At 40.4% G+C, this 20,000-nt stretch overlaps 1 protein-coding gene across 1 annotated transcript in view; it reads left to right on the plus strand.

Moving 5' to 3' along the window:
• LOC125041930 (microfibril-associated glycoprotein 4-like) overlaps positions 1 to 20,000 on the plus strand; it is a 40,186-nt gene that overhangs the window by 12,529 nt on the left and 7,657 nt on the right. Inside the window, exons 3-4 of the mRNA XM_047637338.1 lie at positions 1,250 to 1,407; positions 2,393 to 2,486. Of these exons, the coding sequence (XP_047493294.1) occupies positions 1,250 to 1,407; positions 2,393 to 2,486 (252 nt within the window). The remainder of the gene's footprint in view (positions 1 to 1,249; positions 1,408 to 2,392; positions 2,487 to 20,000) is intronic.

Raw genomic sequence — 20,000 nt, forward strand, 5'->3', positions numbered from 1 at the left:
TGTGTATGTGTGTGTGTATGTGTGTGTGTGTGTGTGTGTGCGTGTGTGTATGTGTGTGTGTGTGTGTGTATGTGTGTGTGTGTATGTGTGTGTGTGTGTGTGCGTGTGTGTATGTGTGTGTGTGTGTGTGTGTGCGCGTGTGTGTGTGCGTGTGTGTGTGTGTGTGTGTGTGTGGGTGTGTGTGTGTGTGTGTGTGTAGTGTGTGTATGTATATGAATATATATATATATATGCATACACACATATAGATAGGTAAATAAATGAATAGATAGATGGAGAGGTAGATAGAGAGATAGATAGATGTATATATGTATAGATAGATAGATACACACATACAAAGATGCATAGATGAAATGCATACCCGGAGGTCCACACTTGTTTCGCAGAGGTCGAGCGTCCGCGTTTCAGAGCTGGCAGCGCTTGTGTCAGGTGGCTTTCAAGCGGGCAGATCCCGCAAGTGCAGAACCGTAGCTTTGAACAGGGGAGTCTTTAGGTGTAAGGCAAGTTCAGACACCCACACACGCACACACAAACACATACATACACACGCGGCCGCACTCCCCCCCCCCCCCCCCCCACACACACACACACATCACACACACACTGTTCCTTTCTCTCTCTCTTTTATAGCAGAAGTCCCCATATGTATCATGTCGTGTGCCCCCCCCTCCTCCTCTCACTCTCTCCGTAAAACTGCTCCCTCTCTCTCATATTTCTTTCCCATTCCGTTTCATTTCTTGGTAAAGTACTGCAACAACACAGAATATTCGTATAAACGAGTCTCATCTATAGATAATACATTTATTTCTTCACGGTTGTGAGTTAAGCACCATTCACATCCGTTTATTTCCACTGGAAATCTGCATTGATAATTACTTATTGCCAAAACCAGTCCAACACTCTTGAATCCCTTTACTTTAAATGTGTGTAGTTTGTCACTACATGGTTACTTTGCTAAGATTTTTTTGCTCCGAATGAAAATGATATCAATATCTTATCAACGTTCTCACTTTATAATTTTAAGAACAGTCCTTTTATGTCGGGATTTTTTTGTGCTTCAGGACTGAACGTTTCCCATTTCTGTTATATAATATTTCATACGAAAGCTAACCGTAGTTTTTTATTATCTTTAGAATAAACATAACGTAACTAATGTCTAAAATGACAATCGCGATATCAATATAAAAAACTAATCGTATTTACGACAACCATGTATATCACCAAACCACGTTCTTCCCCCTCCCTTCAGGGTCCTTCCACGTGGGAACGAGCTGCCATGACATCCAGTCCACGCAAGGCGCCACCAGGTCAGGCATCTACCTCATCCACCCGCCCAACCTGGTGCAGGGGCCGTGGAAGGTCTTCTGTGACCTGGAGAGCGAGGGCGGAGGCTGGACCGTCTTCCAGGTTAGTTTCTTGTTCGTGTTCGTGAGGTGTTTACGCAGGTCGTTTATTATCGTTTATTAACTTGATTCTCGCCGAGCAGCGGTGTCATTTATCGTATTATGTTTTCTTTTGTATTATTGGAAACTGGAATTAATGATGACGTTGCGGCTTTTATCATAATTCGTATAGGGATTACCATACTCATCCCGATCACAATAGCACGGAAAGCATTCAGAGGCCTACATCTAATGAAGCTAAAATAAACCCAAAATATTAAACAGCACAGAGAATGCAGCCGAAGCTGACATGGGAGTGCACGCCATCGTGACTGATCGGCAAAAAGTACAGTACACTCAAGTACAGCGCATTAAGTTACAGTGCAGGAATCACATCGGATTTCGTGTATTTATGTGTCATGCATCATGTTTGTTTTATGTGATGCTTGTGCTTATCAAACAGGTCTAAGATTGATAACAATGAACTTTTATTTCCCTCCGTTTTTAGGTCTGATTCAAGTCAAAATGACATGGAATCTGCTATTTTATTCTCATGTCGAATTCACTGGCATATTTTCTGTTTTAGAAATAGAATGTAGATAGTTCACTTGCTGCTTTACAGCTTTTGTATATGCTATGAAAACGCTTATCTGCGTAGAATGTGCTTTTTAGATTAAACTAAAGATAGTAATCTCATCATCAAGTAACTTAAAGGGTTCGAATAACGATAACAACAATTAATCTCCGAGAAAACACTTTCAGAGTAATTCTTCAATACAGCATTGTAATTCAAGATCACAGCACTGCTAAAATACTTTTCAGTCGCTTTTTCCGACATCGCAGTTTTTTGGCTGCGATGACACCATATGACGTATTTTCTTGCCGTCCAATCACAATGGAGAGTCCCTTCGGATGGTCTCACGTGTTTATCACCCAACCAGTTTGAGTGAGCGCTCTGGGTGTTTTTTTTTTTTTTACATCAATGCCTTCACCTCCTGATCACACTGTAGGTTCGAGACGATGTTGAGCCGCACGAAAACTTCATGCGAGGCTGGGAGGACTACAAGGTCGGCTTCGGAGACTTCGACCGGGAGTTCTGGCTCGGTAAGTTCTCTCTCCGTTCTCGCTCTCTCGGCTTCTCTGTCTCGTAGTCCCCGTTATTTTTTTCCTCTTTTCGGCTTCGGCTGTTTGTCTTGAATTCTCTCTTTCTCTCTCCCTCTCTTCCTAAAGTTATATCTTCCTCCGTCTATGTACTTCTCTCTCCCTCTCTCTTTCTTTCCCCCTCATTCACTCTCTCTCTCTCTCTCTCTCTCTCTCTCTCTCTTTCTTCAATCATCTCTTCCTCTGTCTATCTACTCGTACCTCATAGTCTATATCCCTTTTTCAAGTCGCACGTGTACTTTCCCTGATAATCATGTCACGTCCAATCTTTTTATACCATTCCATGATACAAATTGATATTTACTTTTCTAAAAAAACATGAACTGCCGTCAACATTTTTTTTAGTATTTATCTTCTCTCGGTGACGGAAGTTCTGGTGTAACGGTGCTGCTGGCAGGCACTCGCGATGGGCGGGATGAGGCCGCTTGAAGTTACGGTGATTTGCCGATTTACGATGTCGGAGATGACGGCGTTCACTGCCAAGCTGTTCGGGCCACTTTCTCGACCAGTGACAGAGGGACAGAGGACCGTAACTGCATGACTCGCCATGACTTAAGCCACTGAGCACGTTGCCTCAGGATGACTTTCCCTACAGTGTACCCTCCCTTCTCCCCCCCCCCCCTCCTATCTACCTTTCATTTCCATTTCCTTACGCCTTTGCATTTTCTCTGCTTTTTCTTCGCCTTCTCCCTTTCATTTTTCATTTTTCCTTCTTTTCCTCTTCCCATTATTTCTGTACCTGGCTGGTCTAACCTTCTCTCGCCACATTCGATTCTCTCGTAAAACAAAGCGCGGGATGAACTTTAGCGTCATAGCAGAAGATAATGATAGTCTAAAGAAATAAATAAGAATTTTGACAGTTTATTTTTTCAAGGATAATTAAAAATATATATATATAAGTTTTCTTCGTTTATTTTTAATTTTTTTTATATCTTAATGGCAGTGAACGTTCTGGAAGTTCTCCCGGTTAGACAGGTTAATTGCCTGTGGTCATAAGGAACTGAAGTGGTTTCGCCCGTTGTTGGGATGTCTAGATGTGTGTATGTGCGTGTGTGTGTTCACATGCGCTTTAATGTGTGCGCACGCGCGCGCGCGCGTGTGTGTGTGTGCGTGTGTGCGTGTGTGCGTGCGTGTGTGCGTGTGTGTGTGTGTGTGTGTGTGTGTGTGTGTGTGTGTGTGTGTGTGTGCGTGTGTGTGTGCGCGCGTGTGTGTGTATTCATATGTTTAGTATATGCATTTTGTGTTTGTGTTGCAAGACCGGAAGAAGTCTCATTTTATTCACTCGCTCCAAACAATTTTCATACTCCCGCGTCTATTCCTCTTACTTTCACTTATATTCTCCCTCGCAGTCGCTCACAAATCGCTGACTCAACTTGATGCTTCACATCTCGGCTACTGATTCACAATCAAACAAGGAATCAAAACAAACTCAAACTCCTATTGATTTATATGAGCAGAGAAGCAACATTTTTTCCCACCTCCCTTGGCCCCCTTTTCCAAAACAGAAGTCACCATGATGCAGATTTTTAGATAATGTATGCAAAGGGATGTGCGAAGTCACGCAAACGCTGCTAGACCTTTAGAAAGTCTCCATCTGGCTGTCTCTTGAGCGGTGGGAGGAAGATGAGGCGGAGATGACTTTATTAAAAAATAAATGGCGAGGTACGGGAGCCACCATCATGCTAAATTCTCCCTACTTTGATAATAATAATAAAACAAACGGATATTCGACGCCAGTGACAGGAGAGGTGTGAACGAAATTGAAAGGCGTCTCTTACAATGTTTAATCTTGTTCATCGGGGTGAAATTACAGGCTTGGAAGGCGACTAACGTGAAGTAATAAGCGGGAAAAAAAATCAGGTAGGACGTAGAGTGACTTGTGGGAAGGGACTTACCGTAGAAAGTGGCCGACGAGGGGAAAATGAGAGACAGGGTAAAACCAAACAGCTAGGGGGAGATAGCGGTCAAGAGAAAGTGATTCTCAAGGAAAACTGGCAGCCTGCAAAGTTTTCCTCGCTCATGAAGACGTAAAGGGGGAAATACGACAAAGAAGAAAGAGAGAAGAAAGAAAGATATATATACAACGTAAATACACAAAAACACTTACTGGACTAGTAAGTAACTATGTAGAATATATTATTAAGTACTGGGGGATAGCTAAGCCAAAGACATTGACTGAGGAACAGTGAAGGGAGGTTGTATTTCCTGTCTGACAAAACATAGGCCTCACGGAATTAACTGTTGCTGCGTAGCAAAGTTCAAAGGAAGTCGAGAGATAAAATAGTAAGTGAGAGAAAGTAGACTTGATGACTGTTCCTAGATATTCAACGGACAGCACATCAGACTGATCGGAGAAAGTGTTGACTAAGTCTTCCTTGGCTGAACAGAAGTGACTACATAGTGGGAAATTTACGGCAAAGTGAAAGCTAAATGGGGGTAAAGTATTTGAAGAACTCTCATAGCAACTGACGAGGGAGCAAAATGACTGAAGAAAGTCGAAGAAAAAAGAGAAAATACACTATGATGACCGAGGGGGAGATGAGTTACGGAAAAAAAGAAAACTTCAGAGAGCGACAATAATTGCTAAAGGAAAGTCAAGCGACCAGGTATATGATCGTAAATCCACAAGGAAGGGGTGAACGAACGGGATTAGATGGAGGAGAAAGTTGACGAAGAGAACGAGGAAGGATGGGGCCTTTGACACAACAGAAGACAGCTGTTAGAGGGAGTGCGACTGACAGACAGACAAATGCACGGTTGTAGCGGACTAGTCTGTAAACTAGAAGAAAGGTGGATATAGAGGGTAAAAGGAAAAAAGAAAAGAAAAATATTACTGAGAAATAATTATGATACTCAGGGCGACAAGGAGTGTATATTAGAGTAAAAAGGAAAAGTAAAAATATCCATGAAAGAGACATTTAAGTTGATAATGGGATGTCTGACTACACCAGATAAAAGAATAGAAATTACAAAATAACAGCAGTTAACACATCTACAATTGAAAATGCTTCGACTTAACGGTTTTGAAACCCACAAGAGTTATAAAACAAGCCAAAAAAGTCAGCAATGACCTGATGAATTTATGGCCCACTGATGACTATATAACCGTGGCATGTAGAACAATTACATGAATGACAGTAGACGGTAGACTGACGAGTATATGATAAACTGAAAAGTAGACGACTGACAGATACTTCAAGGACTGACAGGTAGATAAAACTCTGCCGAATGGTTATATGTAGATATAGAGCATTAAGTAGGCCTACGTGACAGATTGAAATGTAGATAACTGACAAACACGGCATAAACTGACAATCTGGCATTTGATTGAAATGTAGATGACTGGCCGGAAGATGGTGGACTAAAAAGATGACTAATAGATGATGTACCGGAAGCCAAGATATAGATACTGATGAACTAAAAATCAGAATATTAACAGACAACATTCCTATATAACAGACGGAAAAGACGACTAATTCCTTCTTGACTGACAAGGTGATAAGACAGAATGTAGATGACTGACCCGTAGAAGTTGACCTGAACATTATCAACTAACTAGTAGATAACGGACTAGCGAATAGATGATAGAATATCAAGTACATGGTAGACTAAAGTGTGGACGACTGAAATAATATACAGTTGGTTGATTAAAAGAGGATAGAAGGAAATATAGATGACTGACATGTAGATAATTACCTGAAAAAATGGTGACAGATGAGTTAACTGGCAAGTAGATGACTGTCAATTAAACTGAGAATTAGATGAAAAAAAGTGAATGACGAGTAGCTTGGGAAGTAGATAACTAACAAAATGTAAGTAGATGACATACTGGAAATATTAAATTGCTGGGAAATCAACCTGACAAGTAGACTGGAAATAGATTGTGACATAGGGCGATGTTAAGTAAACAGAAGACAGGAAAATAGGCGACTTATTAGTGGACTCCGAAGTAAATGGCAGACAAGTAGACTTAAAAGTCAATGATAAGAAGACTGAATAGATTGGAAAGTTGGTTGACAAGTAGATTAGAATTTTCATAAGGAGACTGAGAAGTTGATGAAAAGAAAGTTGACAAAAATATATGATTGACAAGCAGGATGGGAGCACTTCTGATTAGGAATTTGATGACAAATGTACTGGGAAATAATAACTGACAGACTGGGTAGGATACTGACAAGTAGACTGAGAACTGGGTGACTTATATGTAGACTGAAAAGTTGATGACTTATAAGTTGTCTTAAATCTTTATGACATAAGTTAACTGAAAAGTTGATGACTCATCAGTTGACTGATAAGTTGATGACTGATAAGATGACTGATTTTTTTATGACATAAGTTGACTGAAAAGTTGATGACGGATAAGTTGACTAAAAGTTGATGACATAAGTTGACTAAAAAGTTGATGACTGATAAGTTGACCGAAAAGTTGATTGATAAGTTGATTGGAAATTTGATGACTGATAAGTTGACTGAAAAGTAATTGACAAACTAGAAGTCTGTGAAGATAGACTTTGAAGATGACTGCCAAACGGATTGGTAAATTGATGACTGATAAGCAAACTAGAAAGCTGATGATTGCAAGATGACGATTGACTGAACACTGACAAGTATCTGGGAAGATGGCAGACAAAGAGACTAGGAAATAAATGACTGAATTTTGACTGAGAAGTAGATGCTTTATGCTCAGACTGACAATAGACTGCCAAGTAGATTGCTGGTTATTTGAGCAGGAAGGTGAAGCAGCTGATAGACAAGTAGACTGAGCAGATGGCCGACAAGCAGACTGATTAGTAAATGGCCGACAAGTAGACTGAGAAGTAGTCTACTTGACAGAAGTAGATGAAGTAGATGACCGACAAGTAGACAGAAGTAGATGACTGACAAATAAACTGAAAAGTAGATAACGGTCAAGTAGATGACCGAAAGTAGAAAATGGACGACTGACAAGTAGACTGAAAAGTAGATAATTGACATGTAGACTGATTAGTAGATGACTAACAAGTAGACTGAGCAGTAAATGACTGACGAGGAAACTGAGTAATTGGCCGACAAGTAGACTGAAAAATAGATGTAGAAAAGGTATGAATGAGAATGAATATCTTCACAATACAAGATATGTATTTGACCGGTTTCGAATATCTTCGTCAGAAATACATGATACAATCGAAACCAGTCAAATAGTCATCATCTCTTGTATTGTGAAGTTATTCATTCTCATTCATACCTTTTCTACATTTGTCAACATGAATGAGAAATAGATGACCGACAAGTAGACTCAGAAAGAGGTAACTGACAAATAGAAAGAAGTAGATTACTGATACGCAGACTGATTACTAGATGACCGACAAGTAGAAAGTAGATGACTGAAAAGTAGATAACCGACAAGTAGACTAATAAGTAGATGATTGACGAGTAAACTGAGTAGATGACCGACAAGTAGACTGCGAAGTAGATAACCGACAAGCAGAAAAGAGTAAATGATTGACAAGTAGACTGAGTATATGGCCAACAAGTAAAAAGAAATAGATGACTGACAAGGAGACTGAAAAGTAGACGGCAGACAAATAGACAGAAAGAGAAGACTGGTAAGTAGACTGAGAAGTAGATGACTGAAAAGTAAACTGAATAGATGAGGGACAAGTAGATGATTAACAAGTACACTGATTAGTAGATGCCCGACAAGTAGATTGAGAAGTAGATGACTAACAAGTAAAGTGAAAAGTAGGTGACGGTCAAGTAGATGACCGACAAGTAGAAAATAAATGACTGACAAGTAGACTGATTAGTAGATGACGAACAAGTAGACTGATAAGTAGATGACTGACGAGTAAACTGAATAGATGACTGACAAGTAGACTTAGTAGATGACCGACAAGTAGAAAGGAGTAAATGACTGACAAGTAGATAGTCTACAAGTAAAAAGAAGACTGAAAAGAAGAAGATGATCGATAAGTAACCTGAAAAGTAGATGGGCGACAAGTAGACGGAAGTAGAAGACTAACACGTAGACATATGTAGGTTACTGACAAGTAGAAAGAAGTAGTTTACTTAAAATAGAAGACGTAGATGACTAACAAGTAGACAGAAGTAGATTACTGGCAAGTACTGAGAAGTATGTGGCCGAGAACTAGATGACTCATAAGTGTAGATTACTGACAAGTAGATAACTAACAAAAAGATTGAAAAGTTGACTGATAAGTAGACTGGGATGCAGAATAAATGACCGATAAATAGAATGTGATTTGCCTTGTGAGCTGATTTAATACTAGATAACTGACTAGTTGACTAGAAAGTAAGTGACCAAAGAGAGTAGACTGTGCCTGAGAGAAGGCTAAACAGTTGATGACTGATGACTGAGAGTTAGATTGGATATTGAAGGTGACTGATGAGTGGACTGACTGTGAAGTGACTGACGAGTAGATCGAAGTATGACTGACATGTAAACTGGCAAGTGCATGACTGAACAGCAGACTGAAAATACGTAACTGACAAGTAAAATAACTAGATGACTGACAGGTAAAGACTTTTTTTTTTTTTTTTGGGGGGGGGGGGACTTACAATTAGCCAGCAAATCAGAGGTCTGATGAGTATTTTAAGAATAAACTAGGAGGTAGTTCACTGACAACTAGACAAAAAAACTAGGAATGAGATGTATGACAAACAGACTGGGAGATAAATGACTGACACGTATACGCATGAATGGGAAGCGGTTTCAAAGATAAGTAAACTGGAGACTAGATGACTAACAGACATGACTTGGAAGTAGACTAAAAAAGGAAAGTAGATGACTGTCAAGTAGACTTCAAAGTAGATGACTGTCAAAGTAGATGACTAACTAATAGACTAGATTACTGACAAGTAGACTTAAGAGTAAATGACCAACGAGAAGTCTTAAAAAGTGATGACTCGCGAGTAGCCTTAAAAGCAGATGGCTGACGAGTAGACTTAAAAAAACTGATTACTAACGAATAGACTTAAAAGTAGATGACTGGCGAGCAAACTTAAAAGCAGAAGACTGATGAGTAGATTTAAAAACTGATGACTGACGAATAAGCTTAAAAGCTGATGACTAACAATTAGATGACTGACGAGTAGACATACAAGTAGATGACTGACGAGTATATTTAAGAGTAAATGACTGACGAGTAGGCTTAAAAACTGATGACTAACGAATAGACTAAAAAGTAAACGACTGACAAGTAGACTTAAAAACAGGATGACTGACGAGGAGATTTAAAAACTAATGACTAACTGGTAGAATTAAAAGTAGTCGACTAACGAGTAGACTTATAAACAGGATGACTGACGAGTAGACTTAAAAGTAGACGACTGACAAGTAAACTTAAAAGCTGACTTAAAATGAATGACTGATGAGTAGGCTTAAAATGAATGACTGATAAATAGAATTAAAAGTAGACGACTGACGAGTAAACTTAAAAGCTGACTTGAAATGAATGACTGATGAGTAGACTTAAAATGAATGACTGATAAATAGACTTAAAAGTAGACGACTGACGAGTAAACTTAAAAGCTGACTTAAAATGAATGACTGATGAGTAGACCTAAAAGTAGATGACTGACAAGTAGATTTAAAAACTAATGAGTAACGAGTAGACTTCACACAGATAACTGACGAGTAAACTTAAAATTAGATGCCTGTCAAGACTTCAAAACAAGATGACTGACGACTAGTCTTAAAAGTAGATGACTGACGCGTAGACTTAAAAGTAGATGACTGACGAGTAGACTTCAAAACAAGATCACTGACGAGTAGACTTAAAGGTAGATGACTGACGAGTAGACTTAAAAGTAGATGACTGACGAGTAGACTTAAAAGTAGATGACTGACGAGTAGACTTAAAGGTAGATGACTGACGAGTAGACTTCAAAACAAGATCACTGACGAGTAGACTTAAAAATAGATGACTGACGAGTAGACTTAAAAGTAGATGACTGACGAGTAGACTTAAAAGTAGATGACTGACGAGTAGACTTAAAGGTAGATGACTGACGAGTAGACTTCAAAACAAGATCACTGACGAGTAGACTTAAAAATAGATGACTGGCGAGTAGACTTAAAAGTAGATGACTGACGAGTAGACTTCAAGGTAGATGACTGACGAGTAGACTTCAAAACAAGATCACTGACGAGTAGACTTAAAAATAGATGACTGACGAGTAGACTTAAAGGTAGATGACTGACGAGTAGACTTCAAAACAAGATCACTGACGAGTAGACTTAAAAATAGATGACTGGCGAGTAGACTTAAAAGTAGATGACTGACGAGTAGACTTCAAGGTAGATGACTGACGAGTAGACTTCAAAACAAGATCACTGACGAGTAGACTTAAAAATAGATGACTGACGAGTAGACTTAAAAGTAGATGACTGACGAGTAGACTTAAAAGAAGATGACTGACGAGTAGACTTAAAGGTAGATGACTGACGAGTAGACATCAAAACAAGATCACTGACGAGTAGACTTAAAAATAGATGACTGACGAGTAGACTTAAAAGTAGATGACTGACGAGTAGACTTAAAAGTAGATGACTGACGAGTAGACTTAAAGGTAGATGACTGACGAGTAGACTTAAAAGTAGATGACTGACGAGTAGACTTAAATGTAGATGACTGACGAGTAGACTTAAAAGTAGATGACTGACGAGTAGACTTAAAAGTAGATGACTGACGAGTAGACTTAAAAGTAGATGACTGACGAGTAGACTTTAAACAGATGGCTGTTGAACATTCTTATAAACAGATGACTGACGAGTACTGACACACAGGTGACTGACGAGCAGGCTTTAAAATAGATTACTGACGAGTAGACTTAAAAGTAGATGACTGACGAGTGGACTTAAAAGTAGATGACTGATGAGTAGACTTACGAGTAGATGACTAACAAATATACTCAAAAGTAGATGACGAACAAGCAGTCTTAAAGATATATGATGACGAGTAGACTTAAAAGTAGATGACTGGCAAGTAGGCTTAAACGCAGGATGACTGACGAGTAGACTTAAAAGTAGATGACTGATGAGTAAATTTGAAAACTGATGACCAACGAGTAGATTAAAATTAGATGATTGACAAGTAGACTTGAGTAAATGACTAACGAGATAACTGACGAATACAGTTGGTGACTGACGAGTAGCTTTAATAGTAGATGACTAATGAGTATATTTAAAAACTGATGACTAACAAGTAGATTAAGATTAGATGACTGACGAGTAGACTTAAGAGTAAATGACTAACGAGTAGACTTCATACAAATTACTAACGAGTAGACTTTAAACAAGTGACTGACGAGTATATATAAAAGTAGATGACTGACGAGTAGACTCAAAAATAGATGACTGACCAGTAGACTTACAACAGGTGATTGATGAGTATATATAAAAGTAGATGGCTGACAAGTTGACTTAAAACAGGTGACTGACGAGCAACAGATGACTTACGAGTAGACTTTAGCACAGATGACTGACGAGTAGACACAGAAGTAGATGACTGACGAATAGACTGATGGATAAACTTCAAAGTAGATGACTCACGAGTAGACTGTGATAAGTAGATGGCTAACAAGCAGACTTAAAAGTATATGACTGGCGAGTAAATTTAAAAGTAGATTACTAACGAGCAAACTTGAAGGTAGATGACTGAAGAGTAGACTAAATTACTGACGAGTGGCATACACACAGACTACTGATGAGTAGACTTATAGGCAGATGACTGAAAACAAGTTTTTACAGACTGATGGAATGTCTGGTAGTAAGTGTATCATAAGCTAATGGACTAACTGGAAGGTAATGCATTTCAGACTCACGGACTAACTGTGGGATCATACAATATAGCTGCCAGGTAGATAAAGCATCATAGACTGATGGACTGACTGGGGGATAAAGCATCACAGACTGATGGACTGACTGGGGGATAAAGCATCACAGACTGATGGACTGACTGGGGGATAAATCATCATAGACTGATGGACTGACTGGGGGATAAAGCATCATAGACTGATGAACTGACTGGGGGATAAAGCATCATAGACTGATGGACTGACTGGGGGATAAAGCATCATAGACTGATGGACTGACTGGGGGATAAAGCATCATAGACTGATGGACTGACTGGGGGATAAAGCATCATAGACTGATGGACTGACTGGTGAATAAAGCATCATAGACTGATGGACTGACTGGGGATAAAGCATCATAGACTGATGGACTGACTGGGGGATAAAGCATCATAGACTGATGGACTGACTGGGGGATAAAGCATCATAGACTGATGGACTGACTGGTGGATAAAGCATCATAGACTGATGGACTGACTGGGGGATAAAGCATCATAGACTGATGGACTGACTGGTGGATAAAGCATCATAGACTGATGGACTGACAGGAGGATAAAGCATCATAGACTGATGGACTGACTGGGGGATAAAGCATCATAGACTGATGGACTGACAGGAGGATAAAGCATCATAGAGTGATGGAGAGACTGATAGATAAAGCATTATAAACTGATTGACTGACTGGGGATAAAGCATCAGACTAATAGACTGACTGGTGGATAAAGCATCATATACTGATGGATTAACTGGTAGATAAAGCATCATAGACTGATGAAGAGACTGATAGATGAAGCATTATAGACTGATGGACTGACAGGGGATAAAGCATCAGACAAATAGACTGACTGGTGGATAAAGCATCATAGACTGATGTACTGACTGGTGGATAAAGCACCATAGACTGATGGATTAACTGGTAGATAAAGCATCATATACTGATGTACTGACTGGTGGATAAAGCATCATAGACAGATGGATTAACTGGAAGATAAAGCATCATAGACTGATGGACTGACTGGTGGATAAAGCATTATAGACTGATGGACTGACTGGTGGATAAAGCATCATAGACTGATGGACTATCTGGTGAAAAAACATCAGATTAATAGACTGACTGGTGGATAAAGCATCATAGACTGATGGACTGACTTGTTGGATAAAGCATCATAGCCTGATGGACTGACTGGTGGATAAAGCATCATAGACTGATGGACTGACTGGTGAATAAAGCATCAGATTAATAGACTGACTGGTGGATAAAGCATCATAAACTGATGGACTGACTTTTTGGATAAAGCATCATAGACTGATGGACTGACTGGAGGATAAAGCATCATAGACTGATAGACTGACTGGTGGGTAAAGCATCATAGACTGATGGACTGACTAGGGGATAAAGCATCATAGACTGATGGACTGACTGGTGGATAAAGCATCATAGACTGATAGACTGACTGGTGGATAAAGCATCATAGACTGATGGACTGACTGGTGGATAAAGCATCATAGACTGATGGACTGACTAGGGGATAAAGCATCATAGACTGATGGACTGACTAGGGGAAAAAGCATCATAGACTGATGGACTGACTGGTGGATAAAGCATCATAGACCAATGGATAAAGCATCATAGACTGATGGACTGACTGGTGGATAAAGCATCATAGTCTGATGGAGAGACTGGTGGATAAAGCATCATAGACTGATGGATTAACTGGTAGATAAAGCATCATAGACTGATGGACTGACTGGTGGATAAAGCATCAGAGACTGATGGACTGACTGGGGGATAAAGCATCATAGACTGATGGACTGACTGGGGGATAAAGCATCAGAGACGGATGGACTAACTGGTGGATAAAGCATCAGAGACTGAGGGATTAACTGGTAGATAAAGCATCATAGACTGATGGACTGACTGCTGGATAAAGCATCATAGACTGATGGAGAGACTGGTGGATAAAGCATAATAGACTGATGGATTAACTGGTAGATAAAGCATCATAGACTGATGGACTGACTGGTGGATAAAGCATCATAGACTGATGGACTGACTGGTGAATAAAGCATCATAGACTGATGGACTGACTGGGGGATAAAGCATCATAGACGGATGGACTGACAGGAGGATAAAGCATCATAGACTGATGGACTGACTGATATATAAAGCATCATAGACTGATGGATAAAGCAGCATACACTGATGAAGATACTGGTGGATAAAGCTTCATAGACTGATGGAGAGACTGGTAGATAAAGCATCATAGACTGATGGATTAACTGGTAGATAAAGCATCATAGACAAATGGACTGACTGGTGGATAAAGCATCATAGACTGATGGACTGACTGGTGAATAAAGCACCATAGACTGATGGATTAACTGGTAGATAAAGCATCATGAACTGATGGACTGACTAGTGAATAAAGCATCATAGACTGATTGACTGACTGGAGGATAAAGCATCATAGACTGATGGACTGACTGGAGGATAGAGCATCATAGACTGATGGACTGACTGATATATAAAGCATCATAGACTGATGGATAAAGCAGCATAGACTGATGGAGAAGCTGGTGGATAAAGCTTCATAGAATGATGGAGAGACTGGTAGATAAAGCATCATAGACTGATGGATTAACTGGTAGATAAAGCATCATAGACTGATGGACTGACTGGTAGATAAAGCATCATAGACTGATGGACTGGGGGATAAAGCATCATAGACTGATGGACTGACTGGTGGATAAAGCATCACAGACTGATGGACTGACTGGTGGATAAAGCATCATAAACTGATGGACTGACTGGGGGATAAAGAATCATAGACTGATAAACTGACTCGTGAATAAAGCATCATAGACTGATGGACTGACTGGTGGATAAAGCATCATAGATTGATGGACTGACTGGGGGATAAAGCATCATAGACTGATGGACTGACTGGTGGATAAAGCATCTTAGACTGATGGACTGACTGGTGGATAAAGCATCATAGACTAATTGACTGACTGGGGGATAAAGCATCATAGACTGATAGACTGACTGGGGGATAAAGCATCATAGACTGATGGACTGACTGGTGGATAAAGCATCATAGACTGATGGACTGACTGGGGGATAAAGTATCATAGACTGATGGACTGACTGGGGGATAAAGCATCATAGACTGATGGACTGACTGGGGGATAAAGCATCATAGACTGATGGACTGACTGGTGGATAAAGCATCATAGACTGATGGACTGACTGGGGGATAAAGCATCATAGACTGATAGACTGACTGGTGGATAAAGCATCATAGACTGATGGACTGACTGGGGGATAAAGCATCATAGACTGATGGACTGACTGGTGGATAAAGCATCATAGACTGAGGACTGACTGGGGGATAAAGCATCATAGACTGATGGACTGACTGGTGGATAAAGCATCATAGACTGATGGACTGACTGGGGGATAAAGCATCATAGACTGATGGACTGACTGGGGGATAAAGCATCATAGACTGATGGACTGACTGGTGGATAAAGCATCATAGACTGATGGACTGACTGGTGGATAAAGCATCATAGACTGATGGACTGACTGGTGGATAAAGCATCATAGACTGATGGACTGACTGGGGGATAAAGCATCATAGACTGATGGACTGACTGGGGGATAAAGCATCATAGACTGATGGACTGACTGGTGGATAAAGCATCATAGACTGATGGACTGACTGGTGGATAAGCATCATAGACTGATGGACTGACCTGGTGGATAAAGCATCATAGACTGATGGACTGACTGGTGGATAAAGCCATATAGACTGAAGACTGACTGGTGGATAAAGCATCATAGACTGATCGGACTGACTGGTGGATAAGAATTCTAGACTGATGGACTGACTGGGGGATAAAGCATCATTACTGATGGACTGACTGGTGGATAAAGCATCATAGACTGATGGACCTGACTGGTGGATAAAGCATCATAGACTGACGACTGACTGGTGGATAAAGCATCATAGACTGATGGACTGACTGGTGGATAAAGCATCATAGACTGATGGACTGATTGGTGGATAAGAGCATCATAGACTGAGGGACTGACTGGTGGATAAAGCATCATAGGACGAATTATTACTGATTGACTGACTGGTGGATAAAGCATTCATAGACTGATGGACTGACTGGGGGATAAAGCATCATAGACTGAACGGACTGACTGGTGGATAAAGCATCATAGACTGATGGACTGACTGGGGATAAAGCATCATAGACTGATGGACTGACTGGTGGATAAAGCATCATAGACTGATAGGACCTGACTGGTGGATAAAGCCTCATAGACTGATGGACTGACCTGGTGGATAAGCATCATAGACTGATGGACTGACTGGGGGATAAAGCATCATAGACTGATGGACTGACTGGTGGATAAAGCATCATAGACTGATGGACTGACTGGTGGATAAAGCATCATAGACTGATGACTGACTGGGGATAAAGCATCATAGACTGATGGACTGACTGGTGATAAAGCATCATAGACTGATGGACTGACTGGTGGATAAAGCATCATAGACTGATGGACTGACTGGGGATAAAGCATCATAGACTGATGGACTGACTGGTGGATAAAGCATCATAGACTGATGACTGACTGGGGGATAAAGCATCATAGACTGATGACTGACTGGTGATAAAGCATCATAGACTGATGGGACTGACTGGTGGATAAAGCATCATAGACTGATGGACTGACTGGTGGATAAAGCATCATAGACTGATGACTGACTGGGGATAAAGCATCATAGAATGACGGACTGACTGGGGGATAAAGCATCATAGACTGACGGACTGACGGGGCTAAAGCATCATAGACTGACTGGACTGACTGGTGGATAAAGCATCATAGACTGATGGACTGACTGGTGGATAAAGCATCATAGACTGATGGACTGACTGGTGGATAAAGCATCATAGACTGATGGACTGACTGGTGGATAAAGCATCATAGACTGACGGACTGACTGGTGGATAAAGCATCATAGACTGATGGACTGACTGGTGGATAAAGCATCATAGACTGATGGACTGACTGGGGGATAAAGCATCATAGACTGATGGACTGACTGGTAGATAAAGCATCATAGACTGATGGACTGACTGGGGGATAAAGCATCATAGACTGATAGACTGACTGGTGGATAAAGCATCATAGACTGATGGACTGACTGGTGGATAAAGCATCATCGACTGATGGACTGACTGGTGGATAAAGCATCATAGACTGATGGACTGACTGGTGGATAAAGCATCATAGACTGATGGACTGACTGGTGGAGAAAGCATCATAGACTGAAAGACTGACTGGTGGATAAAGCATCATAGACTGATGGACTGACTGGGGGATAAAGCATCATAGACTGATGGACTGACTGGAGGATAAAGCATCATAGACTGATGGACTGACTGGGGGATAAAGCATCATAGACTGGAAGACTGACTGGTGTATAAAGCATCATAGACTGATGGACTGACTGGGGGATAAAGCATCATAGTCTGATGGACTGACTGGGGGATAATGCATCATAGACTGATGGACTGACTGGGGGTAAAGAATCATAGACTGATGGACTGACTGGGGGATAAAGCATCATAGACTGATGGACTGATTGGTGGATAAAGCATCATAGACTGACAGACTGACTGGTGGATAAAGCATCATAGACTGATAGACTGACTGGTGGATAAAGCATCATAGACTGATAGACTGACTGGTAGATAATGCATCATAGACTGAAAGACTGACTGGTGGATAAAGCATCATAGACTGATGGACTGACTGGGGGATAAAGCATCATAGACTGATGGACTGACTGGGGGATAAAGCATCATAGACTGATGGACTGACTGGTGGATAAAGCATCATAGACTGATGGGCTGACTGGTGGATAAAGGATCATAGACTGATGGACTGACTGGGGGATAAAGCATCATAGACTGATGAACTGACTGGTGGATAAAGCATCATAGACTGATGGACTGACTGGGGGTAAAGCATCATAGACTGATGGGCTGACTGGTGGATAAAGTATCATAGACTGATGGACTGACTGGTGGATAAAGCATCATAGACTGATGGACTGACTGGGGGATAAAGCATCATAGACTGAAAGACTGACTGATGGATAAAGCATCATAGACTGATGGACTGACTGGGGGATAAAGCATCATAGACTGATGGACTGACGGGGTAAAGAATCATAGACTGATGGACTGACTGGTGGATAAAGCATCATAGACTGATGGACTGACTGGTGGATAAAGCATCATAGACTGATGGACTGACTGGGGAATAAAGCATCATAGACTGATGGACTGACTGGGGGTAAAGAATCATAGACTGATGGACTGACTGGGGGATAAAGCATCATAGACTGATGGACTGACTGGGGGATAAAGCATCAGACTAATAGATTGAATGGTGGGTAATGCATCATAGACTGATAGAATGACTGGTAGGTAGTGCATTATAATCTAACGAACTGATACATAATGCAGGTGAGATTTCAGTTGACTTGCAGAAGTACGATGAACAGATGAGACACAAACTGACTCAGGACTGACTAAAATCTGACAGACGAGTGAGTTTCAAGACAACAGACAAACATGAATTTATTAACTAAGAAAGTATGATGAATAAACATGACTTATAATGACTGATGAATACGTGTAAGACAGGTGAGATGGGATGACTGAAAGAAATCTTATGAATAGGTGAGCCGTAGGGCAATTGATAAATATCTGAAGAATAGACGGGACTCAGGAAGATGAAAAACATGATGAATAGACGAGTCTCTGGACAAATGGAAAAAGGTAATACATTACAAAAAGATGATAATAGTGAATAGGTAGGTTTGGACAACTGACCATTTTAGTTTTATAAAAGTTGATAAAAAAAAAACATATATATATATATATATTGATATGAAGAATAGATGAGACAGACTGTCTGACTTATATCTGACGAATGGACGAGACTCGAGACTGACGAACACCTGATGACCGGCTGAAAGTAAGGACGTCTTACAGACCGACTAGTAGATATTAGATGAGGAGAATCCCATTCAGACAAGCAGATTATAGACGGACGATACAGCACGGGTTGGCAGAAAATAATGGACAGACAAACAGATGATAAAATTACAAGTGCAGCATTTTGACAAAGATCTACGCTGCCGGCTTTACTGATGAACAGAAATTAAAAGTGAGAAAATTAACTAACATTTTACTGGAGAGGGTATACCAATAATGAGGGAGAAAGTGATGCAAACAATCAAAATATCAAAAAAGAGGACAGAGAGCATACCACTGATGACGACAAAGTATTCGTATTGATAACAGAGGAAAGAAAACAACATAGACTACCAAGATATATCTAACTGATGGGAGAAGGGAACATATTTGGCATCGGAAATACAATCAACTGATGACGGAATTATAACAACAGGACATACTGATGACACTGATGTTTTCAGTTGATAGGACAGTAATTAAAACAGCAGAATTTCAACTGTTCAACCGAATATGGCCTTAAATATACTCTAA

This window comes from Penaeus chinensis, chromosome 31 (genome assembly GCF_019202785.1).
Source record: "Penaeus chinensis breed Huanghai No. 1 chromosome 31, ASM1920278v2, whole genome shotgun sequence".
Classification (NCBI taxonomy): Eukaryota; Metazoa; Arthropoda; class Malacostraca; order Decapoda; family Penaeidae; genus Penaeus; species Penaeus chinensis.